The 17182-nt window shown below is 34.1% G+C and overlaps 4 protein-coding genes across 4 annotated transcripts; 2 read left to right on the forward strand and 2 right to left on the reverse strand.

Moving 5' to 3' along the window:
• Positions 1 to 174: 174 nt before the first annotated feature.
• Positions 175 to 3749, forward strand: LOC145609012 (uncharacterized). The gene is made up of 4 exons (XM_081664589.1): positions 175 to 266; positions 425 to 1163; positions 2206 to 3238; positions 3332 to 3749. Exons 2-4 carry the CDS (start codon positions 524 to 526, stop codon positions 3510 to 3512), a joined length of 1854 nt encoding a protein of 617 aa, XP_081520715.1. The 5' UTR covers positions 175 to 266; positions 425 to 523; the 3' UTR covers positions 3513 to 3749.
• A 590-nt stretch (positions 3750 to 4339) lies between these two features.
• LOC145607511 (egg cell-secreted protein 1.1-like) lies at positions 4340 to 4678 on the reverse strand. Its single transcript, XM_081663140.1, has one exon. It carries the CDS (start codon positions 4676 to 4678, stop codon positions 4340 to 4342), a length of 339 nt encoding a protein of 112 aa, XP_081519266.1.
• Positions 4679 to 5941: 1263 nt separating this feature from the next.
• Positions 5942 to 6403, reverse strand: LOC145607512 (histone H3.3-like). Its single transcript, XM_081663141.1, has one exon. The coding sequence runs from the start codon at positions 6401 to 6403 to the stop codon at positions 5942 to 5944; it is 462 nt and encodes a 153-aa protein (XP_081519267.1).
• Positions 6404 to 14404: 8001 nt separating this feature from the next.
• On the forward strand, positions 14405 to 14932 carry LOC145607513 (uncharacterized). The gene has a single exon (XM_081663142.1). It carries the CDS (start codon positions 14405 to 14407, stop codon positions 14930 to 14932), a length of 528 nt encoding a protein of 175 aa, XP_081519268.1.
• Positions 14933 to 17182: the final 2250 nt, after the last annotated feature.

Here is a 17182-nt window from a genome sequence, read left to right on the forward strand (position 1 = left end):
TCTTTTTTCTTGTACTTTTAATTCTTTTTTTTCTTTATCTCTTGATTCTTCCTAATGTATTGTAAATTAGTCATTGTACATAAAACAAGGATTGTACAAAATACAAAGTACAATAAAAAATTAAAAAGGACATACGTGCACAGGAAAAGTTAAAACGGTAAACCCAACAAAATCCAAAAACAAAATATTTTCAACATCAATTTCTCAGTTTCTTTCTCCTTCGTCAAGCGTCAGAGTCTATCGTGCCGAGGAAACTACAACTTTTTGTAAGTTTTTCTCTCCTTTTACAATTACTCTGTTTTTAGTTTTCGAATATATTGTACTGTTTAATTTCAATTTATTTTTACGTTTGATGAGATTTTTAGTGTATAATTGTCAATTATAATGTATTCTTCTTAATTTTGTCAATTATATATTTTCTCAGGTGCTAATTTGTGAATGTTGAAATTCTAGGCATGTTCAATTTTTTTACTTTTGGTTGGAATTTTGAACTTAATTGCAGTGGAAATTTTCTGGGTTTTGAATGATAATGGATTTGAACGAAGTACCCACTCTAGTTAGTGATCAAATAGGTAATGGGGTGAAATTTGAGGAGGAAAATGTGGGAAATTTTGATGGTGTAGTTGATAAGGAGTCAGAAGAATCTAGAATTAAGTCTATTGAACAAGAACAAAGATGTAGGGAGGTAGAAGAGAAGCAATTAGCACTCGAATTAGAAATTCGAAACAAAGATATGAACTTGGAAGAAATTAAGGGTAAAATTAGGGTTTTGGAAGGTGAAAAATTGAGAATTGAAGAGGAAATCAAGGGTTTGAAGGTGAAGAAGGCTGGTCTTGTAGGAACAAATGTAGGTGATGAGTTTTCGTCGGATGAGGATTTGTCTAGGGTTAGTGAATTGATGGTTGAGAATAAAATGTTGGAATGTGAGAAGAATTTTGCTCTTAAGGATGTTGAGGTGTGGAAGCAGAAATGTGAGGAGTTGGAGTTGCGCGTGCTTGAATTGGAGGGTAGATTGAAGTGTCATGGTAAAGATGATATCACTATTGGAATTAACGGAGCTAATACCGTGATTGGTGATGATGTATGTGCTTCAAGTCCTTCAAGAGATTTCGGTTCTCCATCTCATTCACTAGGGGCAATAGAGGAAGTAACACCAATTGAAGGTAATTAATTTTTCCCATTTAGATTTTGGTTCTGCATTTCTTGTTTCATTCATTGTAGAGCTAGCCTGGTTTAGGATGTTATTTCTTGCCTGAATTGTTTTTAAGACCATTTTGTTTTAAAGCCTGCTATTGTGGACTGGATTTTTTGGCTGGTTCTTTAGTACTGGACTTATGATTTACTTGTATGTTCTCTATGTACCATGCACAAGTGATTATGCTATATTTGTGAAATATTTATACCATAAGTCCATAATGTAGTCTTTGCCATTGCGTGGCTTTTTTTTTAGTGCTAAATTCTGATTGATTTTAATATAATAAGGTGTAAATGGGTAGTTGGGGCTTTGAAAAGTAAGAGTATGTGTGAGTGGGTGGATAAATAATGGCCAATCAAAGCAAGTGTAACTCTTAAAGAAAAACAAAGGGAGTATATTTTTCAAGTGACATTGTGACGCATTTTATGTTGAGCATTTGAACTTTGAACTTTGAACTTTTGAAGTCCTTTTTCCTTCCCTTATAGTAGGTCGCATATGATTGATGGTCATTTATGAGATTTTGGGCTGAAACACCACAAGTATCTTGTCTATATAAATGCTTATATTCACCCATCCCACAAGTCTTTTCTTAAGGCAAGTTGGATGTGGGCGATATTTGGTCTATATTTAAGGACAATAAGTAGTATTGTATTTCTGACTTTGGTTGACATTTGACAGCATGTGAAAAAGCATTTCTCTTGCAAGTTTGATAAATTTCTTGTTCTGCTCAAGTTAGCAAATATCCTTACTTGTACTGCTGCATTCTGTAGCTGAACCGGAAACTTGTCTCTGGGGTAGTGGCTATTGCACAATCATTCTCATACGATCCTTCTGAGATTTATTTTGTTAGCCTTTAGTTTGAAATGTTCTATAAGCCTTTACCTCTCCAACTGAATGCTTAAAAATACGTATGTTTTTTTACATATGTGATGTGAGAGAAGGCTTTAAACATCCGTTTATTTCTGAGTATTTTGTTGTTTTACTGAATATATACTTGTCACCTTTTATAGGATCACTGGACAAGAAGTATGTACGTACTAATAGTACTTCAACTAAGCAAATGCATGTTAAAAGACGACTTGCATTTCACAATGAGAAAAGTTGTGTTGAGAAGATTGCTCCTTCAACTCCAGCTACTGTTATTGATATAATTGACTGTGACAATGATGATGATGTCCTTGCTAGACTCAAGCATAATTCACAAAGTGAGGGACTTCCGGGTATGATGTCAAAATATGGTGTTCAAGAAACAGTTGGTGGTATTATGACCCCAAACACTAAGAGAAAGCGAGATCTTATGGTGGTTACAAGTGATGATGAGTGTGACAATTACAAATGTACACCCAACAAACGATCGCTTAAAATAGAGAACAGCGACAGCGAGGGTGAAGATAAGGAGGATGACACTACACCAACAAAGCAAAGTGAAAGTGAAAATGACGACGATGATAATATTCCAATTAGTCAACTCAAGAGAATTCATGCTCAAGGCAGTCAAACTGCTCTCCCCTTGAATACAACCCGTCCAAGGAGACGTCTGGTAAAGTATGGACAAGGTGAACTGAGAGATAAAACTCAGAATACTGAAAATCACCCTGATACCTTAACATCTGAAAATGTTGCAGATCATGAGTCATCAGAAGATGAGTCAGAAAGTAGTGATCACTTAAGTAGTTTCATCGTTGATGACTCTGATGATGAGGATGTGGAAGATGATATATCGAAAGAAGATACTGGAGATAATTCTGATGATGTTGAAGATGATGTATCGGAAGAAGATGGTGGAGATGATTCTGATGATGATGGAGATTCATCAGATAGTAATCTTAATTATGAAGAGATTATCTCTAGATTTAAGGGCCGAAGAAAACCCAACTCAAAATGGATTTCGGAAGCTGATATGCTCTCTGACTTTGGTAAGAATCCCGAGTTGTGCATGAAAGCTGTATGTGCTATTTATCGACAGCAAACCAATGAAGAGAAGGCTTGTAAGGCAAGCATCGTCAATAATGGAAGAGGCTTTAGCAAATTCGATGCAACGAGGTAAAGTTACTACGGAGTATATCTGATTAATTCGTTTCCTTGAGAAACTGGCTCTTTGGATTGATTTAGTTTTACTGTTTTTTACATGGCTAGGGGAACATACTTGGGGGATTTTTTAACTGACAAAGTACCAAATGGCGACCTGGTAAAATCTGTGGAGGAATTGCAAAAGTATCATCCAAACGGAGTTGAAGAATGTCGCTCTTTGGCAGACCGTTATTCTAAGCAACTGTTCAATATATATGAGACCGGAGAAGATCCTTACTTCCCATGATCTTCTATCTTTAAGCATGGACATGTCTTACCAGTTTCCACTATATGTGCTTCAACTGACAACCATCTTTGTCATCATAGTTTGTGACTTTTGGTCTTAGCCAATCTAACCTAGTAGGAGTAAACTGAGCTTTTGGGTAACCCTGTGTAAGTAATGGAAAGTAATGTAGGAGGTTGCTGTGTATATTTGGCTAACTAATATCCCTTGTAAGTTACTCCGTAACATCTATTACTATGAAATAATTCTGCACTTTCCTACAGTATATATTCGTCTGTTGTTGGAATATTGTGTTTGTGTCAAAAATGAATTGTGAATACACAGCTTACAGCTTCAGGTGTTGAAGTTTGATGGTTTTTTCTCCGGAGAATGAATACACCTCGCGAACAGAGGTACTGTACTGTATGTAATTCAAAAGATATTTGCTCCATAGGCTGATGCTGTTTTTGACGTACAGGTTTAAGTAGGATGGCATTTTTCCGATGAACAGCAGCATGTCATACATACTGTAATTCGTACTCTGTTTTATAAGACCATCTTAATTAGATCCGGTTCTGATAAATGTGGAATAATAGTAGTCTAGGAATAAAAAAATTCGTTGTTCTTTTTATTTTTTCCTTATGTAAGTTATGTTTAAGGCTTAATTTGGTTTGATAAACGCATTAATCTCAACAAAGAACAACATATTTCTTTAGAAAAAAAAACACATACATGAGTATATAAACCACTAAAATTAAAAAACAAAACCATTGATATTTCTCGTGGAAATTAATCCACTTATTTAACAAGCTAAAACAAAAACAACCTTCATTACTAAAACCTTAATATCATCAGTTTCCATTTTGCTGATCTTCCTCAGAGTCACAGTAACCTTGAAGAATATCCCCTTCCTCAGTAGTGAACCCAAGAGTAGCCAACATGTTAGGCCAGCAATGATGCTCAATAACTCGAATGGCACGACAACAATTCGGACCTAGGTACGTCTCACCTTCATAGAAGAACTGGATCACCTCTCCAGTGCACGACTGCAGCTCAAACATTGAGGCCCAGCAATTGACAGAAGATGATGAGCCTGGTGTTCCATGGTCAAGCTTCAACCTTTGCAACATCGAGTGAGCATTCGGACTCGTGTTGTTTGATGGCGGGAATGGCCTTGAGGATGTGGTCATGTTGGTAGAGCATGCTAGGAAGATTATTAGGAGAAGATTGAATTTTGACATTGCCATGATAAGTGAATGATATTATAGAGGCTATGTTATGTAGAATAAGTGGGCAATTTTACGTGGTAGAATGATAATTTGGTTATTATGTGTTATGCGTGTATTTATAATAGAGAGGGAAGGAGGCTAAGTGTTTTACGTTATGTGTGTGACTGTTTATAACGAAGAAGTCTAAGAGAATGAGAAATCATAAATATAACAATACAAGTTGTAATTAGTAATGAATTAAGTGACTAAGATGGATATGAAGAGACGGTAATTATGAACAACTCATTTTTTTAAAGATATGAAGAGACGACATTAATTTAGTGTAGAGCTTAAAGTTTTAAATAACTTCACCTTACCCGGCCTAGGGCTTGATCCTTCAAGTCATGTATGTTTTGAAGAAAACCCAGTAATTATAAACTAAAAAATGCGATATTTCTGAAAAAAATATTATTTTTAATTTTACTGTAAAAAAACATTTGTTGAAATAATAAAGGCTTTATTTGGGCCTATTATACACTGATTTGTTCGTTTTTTTAAACCCTAATTGGTCTAGGCATTTTTTTTTTTTTTTTTTTTTTTTTTTAAAGTATTAATTACACTAATATGTACTTTTTTTTGTTATAAATTCATAAATTGGTTTAAAAAAAAAATCTTAAATTTATACTCCGTACAAGTTTAGATATTGTTTTTAGGGTTGTATATAGCAATATCCTACCTCAATTTTTTTTTACATGCATTTTAATTTGATTATTCATATTACATCATTTATAATAAGATCGACTATTCGACCTCATGAGAAAACATCTACTTCGTCGTATATGAAATCCTGCTCATACATGCCAAGGAAAAGATTGGATTGTACTAATTATTTTTTGGGCTTTTGTGAATTGTGAATACTACTTGGATGATAATGGAGAGAATTAAATCGATAATTTAACAGTCTTTTTAGCTTCCATTTATCATATTCAATTAATAATAAATAAAAGCGGTTCTAATGAATGAATGAAGCTAAGCATTGTGATTACATTTTCACATTTATAGAATATAGTAGGAGTAAAGTTTTATATATATTTGATTCTAAATTGTAACCATTAGAATATGGATGAAATGTAATAAAAGACGAACATAATAAACCTAATTTATTGTTGATTCAATATAAATCTACTACGGTTTATTTTGTAAACTAAAGTCATGAAAATGGAATTGTATAGACAACGAGCTGATTTAATCTTTGCGAGACCTGATCCTCAATGCAAGCTGAATGTCCTTAGGCATGATAGTAACGCGCTTCGCGTGGATGGCACATAGATTAGTGTCTTTAAATAAGCCTGCTAAGTAAGCCTCAGATGCTTCTTGAAGGGCAAAAATAGCATGACTTTGGAAGCGCATATCAGTCCCTAAATCCTGAGCAATTTCGCGAACCAACCTTTGGAATGGTAGTTTCTTGATCAATAAATCGGTTGTCTTTTGGTACTTTCGAATCTCACGAAGAGCAACTGTACCCGGTTTGTATCTATGAGCCTTCTTAACCTGTCTAGGGGTTCTAGGTACGGACTTTCGAGCGGCGAGAGCAAAAGGGCAAGGGCCTAATGTAGTCATGCGCGCGGTCAGACGTCGTCTGGTCCTAGGAACGGACTTTGGAAGGGCAGGAGCGTAAACGCGTGCGTTCATCTTGATGCGAGCCATTTATAAGACTAATATGATTAATGTAATGGTAATTTAATTTGCTTTGCTTTTTATGCAAAATGATTAATTTGTGAGAATAGTGATTAGTGACTAGTAGGGTGTGGTGCGTTAAGGACTATTTATAGTTTAGCCTCCTTGATTTTAGGGCCACCTCATTAATCCATCTAATGAGATCAATGGATCCTATTGCTCCATGTCATCAATCCAACAATTGTAATCAATGGATCACATAGCTCCGTTCACGAGGGTCCACCAATCCGCTTATAAATGAAATCAACGAATCGCGTTGCACCAAATCATCGATCCATACCCGATCACAATCTATACAAAAATAAAAATTGAAAAGGAACAAAACTTTTTTAAGTTACAATTTCATTTCTTTACCCGATCACGTATTGCACATCCTTTCATCGTCGGTCATGGTCAATTATGTTTGAACTATGCATGGTCGACTACATATTAATGAATAAGATCTTCATCATTGATGTTTTGTCCATTAATCTAAACCATCCACACCAATCATAATTTAAAAACTTCATTAAAAGGGTATTTAACTGATTTATTAAGAGATTAAAAGTAAAATCAAGTAAATTATATTATTAAGATTTAACTAGCAACAAAACATTAAATTATGAATCGACACATTACATAAAAATTTGTTTCATCTTCAATCTTGATCAGTGTTCCACTGTTCCCTAACCTTATCAATGTTGTCATTATAATAAATTTTAAAAATCCTCTATAATTGATCAATTTTCATCTTCAATCTTAATCTTAACCTCCATTTCTGAATTTATTAACCTTAATCTCTTGTTAAAAAATCCTCTAAATTACTAAAGTATATGGAAAATTAGTAAAAACAACTTTAAATGTCCACATGTTTAAACCAAGCCAATTTAAATCGAATTAATTGTTTATTCATATAAATTGTAATTCAAGATAATCAGTATATTAGAAAGATTAACCTATTGGTGTTTTTTTTTTTAATAAATTAAAATAGATAAAAAAGAAATGTGCGTGAAACAAGGAAGGTATAAAAAAATTTACTTTTATCCCTAAAAGTCTATAACTAATAGTGTGAATGACTGAATGTGTGATAACCTATGTGCATTGGAAGAAATCAGTATTGTATACATGGAAGACTTGTATAGCTATACTTAACAAACATACAATGCAAGATGAGGAAGAATGTATTTGCATACTTGTATAATCTTTAAATATGAACAACATACTCCGTAATATTTTCAGTTATAAATATATAACATTGTTTTGTAAGATGCAATTATTTTCGTTTTCTTTGAAGGTTCACATATGACTTGTGACTCTAATAGGTTGTTAAGAAATTGGTGTCACAAAAAAAATGAATTCATACATACATTGCTAATTTGCTAGCTTTACGTTTAGGTTTTACCTACTAAAACTAATAACAAAATCATATATATAAAGGCCTCATGGTTTTATCATTTCTCCTAGCACACAAATTGATCACAATATATACAAACATCTCTTTACAAATTACAAATAAGATTGTTCAGAAGAGGGTGTGTGTGTGCATAAAATCATCAATGGAAACGCCACATACGGATAATTTTCGAATGCCTGTTCATTATCCTAGGTACTCAAAAACCGACTATGAAGCTATGCCGGAGTGGCAGCTTGATTGCTTGCTCAAGCAATACAGCCTTCCCGTTATTGGCAATGCTAAACAGAAGAGGATTTTTGCCATGGGAACTTTTCTTTGGGGTCTTTGATGTTGAAGTTTCTGTGAGTTGATGAGTAAAAGGGTCTTTTAACTTACGTAGGAGAAAAATATTATTGCTTAGGTCTTCTAATGCTTATTACTTTAATTAATTAGGTACATATTTACTGTATGCAACCGAGGACAACTTGTAGTTTGGGACTTTGGAAGCATCATTTCAATGGATCGATCATTTTGGGCACAAACAACATATTATAATGGTGTGATTGCTTCACCTATTAAGACATAATGTTCATATAGATCATTTATTAGCATGTTACACGATACAAAGTGGAGGGAGTGAGGGACATGTGCCCTTATACACATCTGTATCACACGCATCGAATAATAAGAGTCAACTAGAGCTGTTAAAAACTGACCCGACCCGAGAACTCAACCTGAACCGACAATGATCTGAACCCAGGCCAACCTGTACCAGGACCGGCAATGATCTTTACACTTTTCACCACCGGGCCTCGAAACCTCAAAATTTCCTCAAAAAGCGTGGATTATTATAGCCTTCAATTTTGTAATTATTTGACCATTTTCGTCCGAAAATAAAAATTGTTGAAATGTTTACCATGGTCTCTAATACCCTCCAAAAGTCCAATTGGGTCGGTGGAACCGTCCAATATGCCCTTAAACGGTCATTTTACCCGTTCACAATTTGAAGTGATTTCGTAAACTCAAGCCTACCACGGACGTTAATGACAACATATGATAATCATATATGGTATCAAACGACATTATATGACCCCGAGATGTACCCTTAGGGTCTCAAGGCTTTTAGCCACCGGGCCCCGAAACCTCAAAATTTCATTTAAAAGCGGGGATTATAGCCTTCAATTTTATAATTTTTTGACCTTTTTTCGCCTGGAAATAAAAATTGCAAAGACGTTTATCATGGTCCCTAATACCCTCCGGGAGTATAATGGGTCGGTGGATCCATCCAATATGCCCTTAAGCAGTCATTTAACTCGTTCACAACTTGTAGTGATTTCGTAAACTCAAGCCTAACACGGACGTTTAAGACAACATATAATAATCATATGTGGTTTCAAACGGAATTACATGACCCCTAGATGTATCCCTTAAGGTCTCAAGGCTTTTCGCCACCGGGCCCCGAAACCTCAAAATTTCCTTAAAAAGCGTGTAATATAGCCTTCTATTTTGTAATTTTTTTGAACATTTTACCCCCGGAAATAAAAATTGCCGAAATGTTTATCATGGTCCTAATTAATATCCTCCGGGAGTCAAATTGGGTCGGTGGAGCTATCCAATATGCCCTTACACGGTCATTTTACCCGTTCGAAACTTGTAGTGACTTTGTAAACTCAAGCCTACCACGGACGTTTATGACAACATATAATGATAATATATGGTTTCAAACGACATTATATAACCCCGAGATGTATCCCTTTGGGTTTCAAGGCTTTTCGCCATCGGGCCCTGAAACCTCAAAATTCCTCAAAAAACGTGGATTATAGCCTTCGATTTTGTAATTTTTTGACCTTTTTTCGTCCGGAAATAAAAATCGCCGAGATGTTTACCATGGCCCCTAATATCCTCTGGGAGTTGAATTGGGTCGGTGGAACCATCCAATATGCCCTTAAACGATCATTTTACCCGTTCACGTACAACTTGTAGTGGTTTCGTAAACTCAAGCCTACCACTGACGTTTATAATGACATATAATCATCATATATGGTTTCAAACGACATTATATAACCCCGAGATGTATCCCTTAGGGTTTCAAGGCTTTTCGCCACCGGGCCCCGAAACCTCAAATTTCCTTAAAAAGCGTGGATTATAGCCTTCAATTTTGTAATTTTTTTGACCATTTTTCGCCCGGAAATAAAAATTGTCGAGATGTTTACCATGGTCCCTAATACGTACCCTCCAAGATTCCAATTGGGTCGGTGGAACCATCCAATATGCCCTTAAACGGTCATTTTACCCGTTCAAAACTTGCAGTGATTTCGTAAACTCAAGCCCACCACAGACGTTTGTGGCAACATATAATGATCATTTGTAGTTTAAAACGGAATTATATGACCCCGAGATGTATCATTAGGGTCTCAAGCCTTTTCGCCATCGAGCCCTAAAACCTCAAAAAGCGTGGATTATAGCCTTCAATTTTGTAATTTTTGACCCTTTTTCGCCCGTGGATTGCCGAGATGTTTACTACGGTCCCTAATATCCTCTGGGAGTCAAATTGGGTCGGTGAAACCATCCAATATGCCCTTAAAAGATCATTTTACCCGTTTACAACTTGCAGTGATTTCGTAAACTCAAGCGGTCAAGCCTACCACGGACGTTTATGACAACATATAATGATAATATATGGTTTCAAACGACATTATATAACCCCAAGATATATCCCTTAGGGTTTCAAGGCTTTTCGCCGCCGGGCCCTGAAACCTCAAAATTCCCAAAAAAGTGGATTATAGCCTTCGATTTTGTAATTTTTTGACTTTTTTTCACCCGGAATTAAAAATTGTCGTGATGTTTACCATGGTCTCTAATATCCTCCGAGAGTCAAATTGGGTCGGTGGAACCATCCAATATGCCCTTGAACGATCATTTTACCCGTTCACAACTTGTAGTGATTTCGTAAACTCAAGCCTACCACTGATGTTTATAACGACATATAATCATCAGATATGGTTTCAAACGGCATTATATAACCCCGAGATGTACCCCGTAGGGTTTCAAGACTTTTCGCCACCAGGCCTTGAAACCTCAAATTTCCTCAAAAAGCGTGGATTATAGCCTTCAATTTTGTAATTTTTTGACCTTTTTTCGCCCGAAAATAAAAATTGTCGAGATGTTTACCATGGTCCCTAATACCCTCCAAGAGTCCAATTAGGTCGATGGAACCATCCAATATGCCTTTAAACGGTCATTTTACCCGTTCACAACTTGCAGTTATTTCGTAAACTCAAGCCTACCACGGACGTTTATGACAACATATAATGGTCATATGTGGTTTCAAACGGAATTATATGACCCCGAGATGTATCCCTTAGGGTAGGTATCAAGCCTTTTCGCCACCGGGCCCCGAAACCTTAAAATTTCCTCTAAAAGCATGGATTATAGCCTTCAATTTTGTAATTTTTTGACCTTCTTTTTCCCGGAACTAAAAATTTCCAAGATGTTTACCATTGTCCCTAATACCCTCCAAAAGCACAATTTGGTAGGTGGAACCATCAAATAAGCCCTTAAACGATCATTTTACCCGTTCACAGCTTGCAGTGATTTCGTAAACTCAAGCCTACCATGGACGTTTATGACACCATATAATGATCATATATGGTTTCAAACGGCATTATATGACCCCGAGATGTATCACTTAGGGTTTTAAGACTTTTCGCCACCGTGCCCTGAAACCTCAAAATTTTCTCAAATAGCGTGGATTATAACCTTCACTTTTGTAATTTTTTGACCTTTTTTCGCCCAGAAATAAAAATTGCCAAGATATTTTCCACAGTCTCTAATACCCTTTAAGAGTCCAATTGGGTCGCTGGAACCATCCAATATAATATGCCCTTAAACGGTCATTTTACCCGTTCATAATTTGAAGCGATTTCGTAAACTCAAGCCTACCACGGACGTTTATGATAACATATGATGATCATATATGGTTTTAAACGACATTATATGACCCTGATATGTACCCTTAGGGTCTAAAGGCTTTTCACCACCGGGCCTTCAATTTTGTAATATTTTGACCTTTTTTCGCCCGGATATAAAAATTGCCGAGATGTTTACGACCATGGTCTCTAATACCCTCCAAGAGTCTAATTGAGTCGGTGGAATTATCCAATATACCCTTCTACAGTCATTTTACCCGTTCATTACTTGTAGTGAGATTTCGTAAACTCGAGCCTACCACGGACGTTTATGTCAACATATAATGATCATATGTGGTTTCAAACTGAATTATATGACCTTGAGATGTATCCCTTAGGGTCTCGAGCCTTTTCGCCACCGGCCCCGAAACCTCAAAATTTTCTCAAAAAGCGTGGATTATAGCCTTTAATTTTGTAATTTTTCGACTTTCTTTCGCTCGGAACTAAAAATTTCCAAGATGTTTACCATTGTCCATAATACCCTCCAAGAGTACAATTGGGTCAGTGGAACCATCAAATATGCCCTTAAACGATCATTTTACCCGTTCACAACTTGTTGTCATTTCGTAAACTCAAGCCTACCACGGACGTTTGTGACAACATATGATGATCAAATATGGTTTTAAATGGCATTATATGACCTCGAGATGTATCACTTAGGGTTTCAAGACTTTTCGCCACCGTGCCCCGAAACCTCAAAATTTCCTCAAAAAGCATGGATTATAGCCTTCAATTTTGTAATTTTTTGACATTTTTTTGCCCAGAAATAAAAATTGCCGGGATGTTTACCATGGTCCCTAATACCCTCCAAGAGTCCAATTGGGTCGGTGGTACCATCCAATATGCCCTTAAACGGTCATTTTACCCGTTTACAACTTGAAGCGATTTCGTAAATTCAAGCCTACCACGTACGTTTATGACAACATATAATGATATATATGGTTTCAAACGGAATTATATGAGCTCGAGATATATCTCCTAGGGTCTCAACACTTTTTGCTACCGGGTTTCCGAAACCTCAAAATTTTCTCAAAAAATGTGGATTATAGGCAGTCAACACACCATTTTAAATATTTCAGTGCAGGTAAAAATTAACAAGCTAATTAAGAATCATATCATGCTATGCAATATTGTGATATTATGCTATGGGGTCATGCCGAGAATAGACCACAACTTGATCAAGCCTAGCTACATCATGACGGGTCATGTCAAGTTTATACCTATAACCTTTCCATTTACTTCGTATATATATGTGATTGTGATGATAAACCCTAATACCCTATAATAACATAGGACTTCACTAAGATTTTTTTTAGTAAAAATCATAAAAAACAAATAAATAAATTACACATTAATCACAATACATTAGCGCCACAATGCATTATTTATCAATCTAGCATAATTAATAGCAAAGTATAATTTATTTTATTTATTTTTTATGTGTAATCAGTTAATCACGTATAGGTTCACATTAATGACATATAATCGTTTTAGTTTATCATAACGTATTGTTGATTGATATTCCGTACAAGAATAAACAATTTCTAGTTTTTTTTTTTTTTTTTTTTTTTTTTTTTTTTTTTTTGACAAAGGGAAACAATTTCTAGTTGTTAAAGGTGAATTGTTGATGCAAGTAAGGCCCTGTTCTTTTGAGCTTTTCTGGGCAGAGCAGAGCCGAGTAGATATTATTATTATTATTATTATTATTATTACAATTAATATTATTAGTTATAAGTATTATTATTACTATTATTATTAAATATTAATTATTATAATATTATTATTAATTATTAATTATTATTATTAAATATTAATTTTTAATAATATTATTTTTATTAAATATTATATATTATTATTATTAAATATTAATTATTTATTATTATTATTAGATGTTAATTATTATTATTATTATTATTAAATATTAATTATTATTATTATTAAATATTAATTATTATTATTATTAAGGGTGTGGATTTAAGGGTGTGTGACCTGATTAACCATGAATGCGGGGAGTGGGACATTGAGACATTAAAGAACAATTTTAATGAAGAGGATGTGGCTAGTATATTATCAATTCCCCTGTCAGCTCGAAGCCCCCCAGATAAGATGTATTGGTGGCCCTCAAATGATGGTGATTATACTGTCAAGTCGGGGTACTGGCTGGGGAAAAATTGTGTGAATGAACAAGGCCCTGATTTAGACGTTGTATGGAAGCTTGTGTGGTCAATGGTTTGTCCTCCGAAATTGAAGCATTTTCTGTGGAGAGCGTGTAAGGGTTTCCTTGCTGTCAAGGAACGATTGTTTTATAGACACATTGTTCCTAACCAGACATGTAGTATCTGCAATGTCCCTGAGGAAACAATTATGCATGCCACCCTTAATTGCACAGCTGCTGAGATGTGGGCTGCTAGCCCCTTGTGCAATCAGGTTCTGACTGCTCCTGCCAGCAATTTTGCTGATCTGCTACTTTGGTGTTCCACGAATTTATCTAAGGAGGAGCTGCTGCAGGTTGCTACATTAGCCTGGGCTGCTTGACACTGCAGAAATAAGAGTGTCTTCGAGCAAGAGTCCTTCAATGCTGTCGAGGTGGCTAGAGGTTGGATGCATTATGTTAGAGAAAGCAATGAACATATGGCAAGGGTATCTAACAAGGCTGCTGCTGTTGTGTGTCGTGCACCAAGTACTTGGTCTTGCCCCACTGCAGGAAAGGTGAAAGTGAACTGTGATGCTCACTTAGGTGCCAAGACAGGGCTCGGGGTGGTTATTAGAAGTGAGCAGGGCTTACTTCTTGCTGCTGCTGTTCGACAGGCTGATGCAGGGTGGGATAGCTGTGTGGCAGAAGCTGCTGCCTGCAGGTTTGGGCTGCAAATTGCAAGCAGACTTGGTTTCACAGAAGTGCTGCTGGAATCTGATGCTGAGAAGGTTGTGAAGGCTGTCAAGTCCAAGGCAAAGGGTTTCTCTCCAGTTTTTCTGATTTATGAAGATATTAATTGTCTTGCTTCTAGTTTTAATTTTTTCTCGTTTTCTCATATTAAACGTGCGGGTAATACTCTAGCCCATCACATTGCTAGATGGGATACTAGAGGTTGTAACGAATTTGTTTCCCTCGGGTCGTTTCCCCAAAGATTGATTACTTTGGCGGAAATTGATCTTCTTTAATGATACTCGCAACGTGTTTTCAAAAAAAAAATATTAATTATTATTATTAAATATTAATTAATTATTATTATTAAAAATTAATTATTATTAAATATTAATTATTATTTTTAAATATTAATTTATTATTATTATTAAATATTAATTATAATTATTAAAAATTAATTATTATTAAAAATTAATTATTTATTATTATTATTAAATATTAATTATTATTATTATTATTATTAAATATTAATTATAATAATAATTATTATTATTAATTATTAATTATTGATTATTAATTATTATTATTATTATTAAATATTAATTATTATTATTATTAAATATTAATTATTACTATTATTATTAAATATTAATTAATTATTATTATTAAATATTATTTATTTATTAGTATTATTAAATATTAATTATTATTATTATTATTATTATTATTATTATAGTAATTCAATATTAAGTATTAATTTTAAGCAGAGCAGATTGAAGCAGAGCAGAGCAGAGCAAAGCAAAGCAGATTTTAACAGAGCAGAGCAGAGCAGAGCAAAGCCGAGCAGTTATAAAGAACGGGGCCTAAGTCAAATATTAGCTCTTCTCTATTAATACGCATTATGTGCGTTGGGGTTAATGTCATGCTAACAAAACTTTGAAAAAAATTAATTAAGGAGAAAATGATTGTATTAACGTAAACTTATTCAATGTTTTTAGGTTGAAGCTGTTAGGGTATTGACTTTTAATTTAGAATTTGAATTTGAATTTGAATTTGAAATCTAAAACTTTGTTGGAGATGAGTTTTATTTTATGTAAATTATCTTTGGATAACGAAATAGAACTCGTATTTAATTTTGAACCTCTATATGATGATCAAACATCATTAACATAGCCATGAAAATCGAACTCTCAAATTCATGGTTGGAACGTATACCTCTTATCTTTATTCAATGATTATACTGTAATATTTACGTAATTTAATTTTTTTAAAAATCTTTTTCATAGAAATATGGTGAATCATAATTGAATACGCAAAACTATTTAACTTTTGATCATAGTTGCATGTTCAAACTATTAATATAAAAGAATATTTTTTTCAAAAGTCTAGAATTAAAAACTAAATTAACTTTTAGTTTGATTGAGTAAATTGAGTTGTAAAATGGTCCAATTTTCTGTTAAAGAGAGGATACATCCTGGAAACAACAAAGCAAAAAAGGATTATTATTATTAACTCCATGACAATGAGAGAGAATGAAGACCGCTTTGGCCGTTATCAAATTTTTAAAAATTAGAACAAAATATTTGGTACCAAACGGTCACATGGTCCAAAGTCCTTATCACATGTCCTTTGCAAATTGTTCTGGCTATTCTTTGCCTTTTTCTTTTTTGGACACCACATATAACCTCGATACTACTCCTTAATTCTTAAAAATAACATCCAAACAAACGTGACTAATTTCGAAATTGTATGTTTATTTGTAGTTTTAGGATAATAAACTCGTTTTAATAGTTAGAGTTAAAGTTGGATATAAGGAACAAATAACAAAGATAATGACTTTAATTGATTGCTGAGCTATTTAAGCTCGATTTGAGATTAGTAAGTTTAGAAAATAAGATCGAGTTAATAAAGTTTGCAGAAACTAAACATATTTTATAAATATATCAAAAAAAAAAAAAAAGCTATACTCAATCTCTTTTAATTAGAAGTACTTACATTCTTGGTTTATCTATAGATTTACAATAGCAATAGAACCAACGAAATAAGAGAGTATTATCTTTTTCTATTATAATTTGGCATTACTTTAGAAAACCATGGTTAAATTATAGATATAAATTTAACAAACTTATCATATACAAGCAATAATAATATAGACATTTTGGAATTAGGTAGTATCCCTCTAAGATAATGAATTTTTTTTTTTAAGGGGTATATATCCCACAAAGTCCAATAATGTGTTTATGAGTTGTATTAGAAACTTTAGAATTTAGTGAATAAGTAACCGATTGCTTCACTGGCAACGGGAAGCCAAAACTATTTGAAAATTTTCTTTTAAGCTCCTAGATAATTTTCTGAATGATGACAAGTGACATATTTGTTTTTGAATTCAACAATTGCTTAGGTTATGAATTTATGATACAAGTTCTAAATCAATTTTGGAAGAGTATCTGACAACGACAATAAATGTAACTACACCAAATGTAAATAATCAATTTACAATAAAGAAAAAGGTTGTCAAAACTCAAAAGTGTTGGAATCAAGAGAAA

Source organism: Chenopodium album, chromosome 23, assembly GCF_948465745.1.
Source record: "Chenopodium album chromosome 23, dcCheAlbu1.1, whole genome shotgun sequence".
Lineage (NCBI taxonomy): Eukaryota > Viridiplantae > Streptophyta > Magnoliopsida > Caryophyllales > Amaranthaceae > Chenopodium > Chenopodium album.

Excerpts from the sequence above, each read along its gene's own strand:
- LOC145609012 (XM_081664589.1), top strand. The coding sequence starts at position 524 with ATGATAATGGATTTGAACGAAGTACCCACTCTAGTTAGTGATCAAATA. Across the intron at positions 1,164-2,205 it reads GGAAGTAACACCAATTGAAG|GATCACTGGACAAGAAGTAT; the intron begins GTAATTAATTTT and ends CACCTTTTATAG. Across the intron at positions 3,239-3,331 it reads AGCAAATTCGATGCAACGAG|GGGAACATACTTGGGGGATT; the intron begins GTAAAGTTACTA and ends TTACATGGCTAG.
- LOC145607511 (XM_081663140.1), bottom strand. The coding sequence starts at position 4,678 with ATGACCACATCCTCAAGGCCATTCCCGCCATCAAACAACACGAGTCCG.
- LOC145607512 (XM_081663141.1), bottom strand. The coding sequence starts at position 6,403 with ATGGCTCGCATCAAGATGAACGCACGCGTTTACGCTCCTGCCCTTCCA.
- LOC145607513 (XM_081663142.1), top strand. The coding sequence starts at position 14,405 with ATGGCAAGGGTATCTAACAAGGCTGCTGCTGTTGTGTGTCGTGCACCA.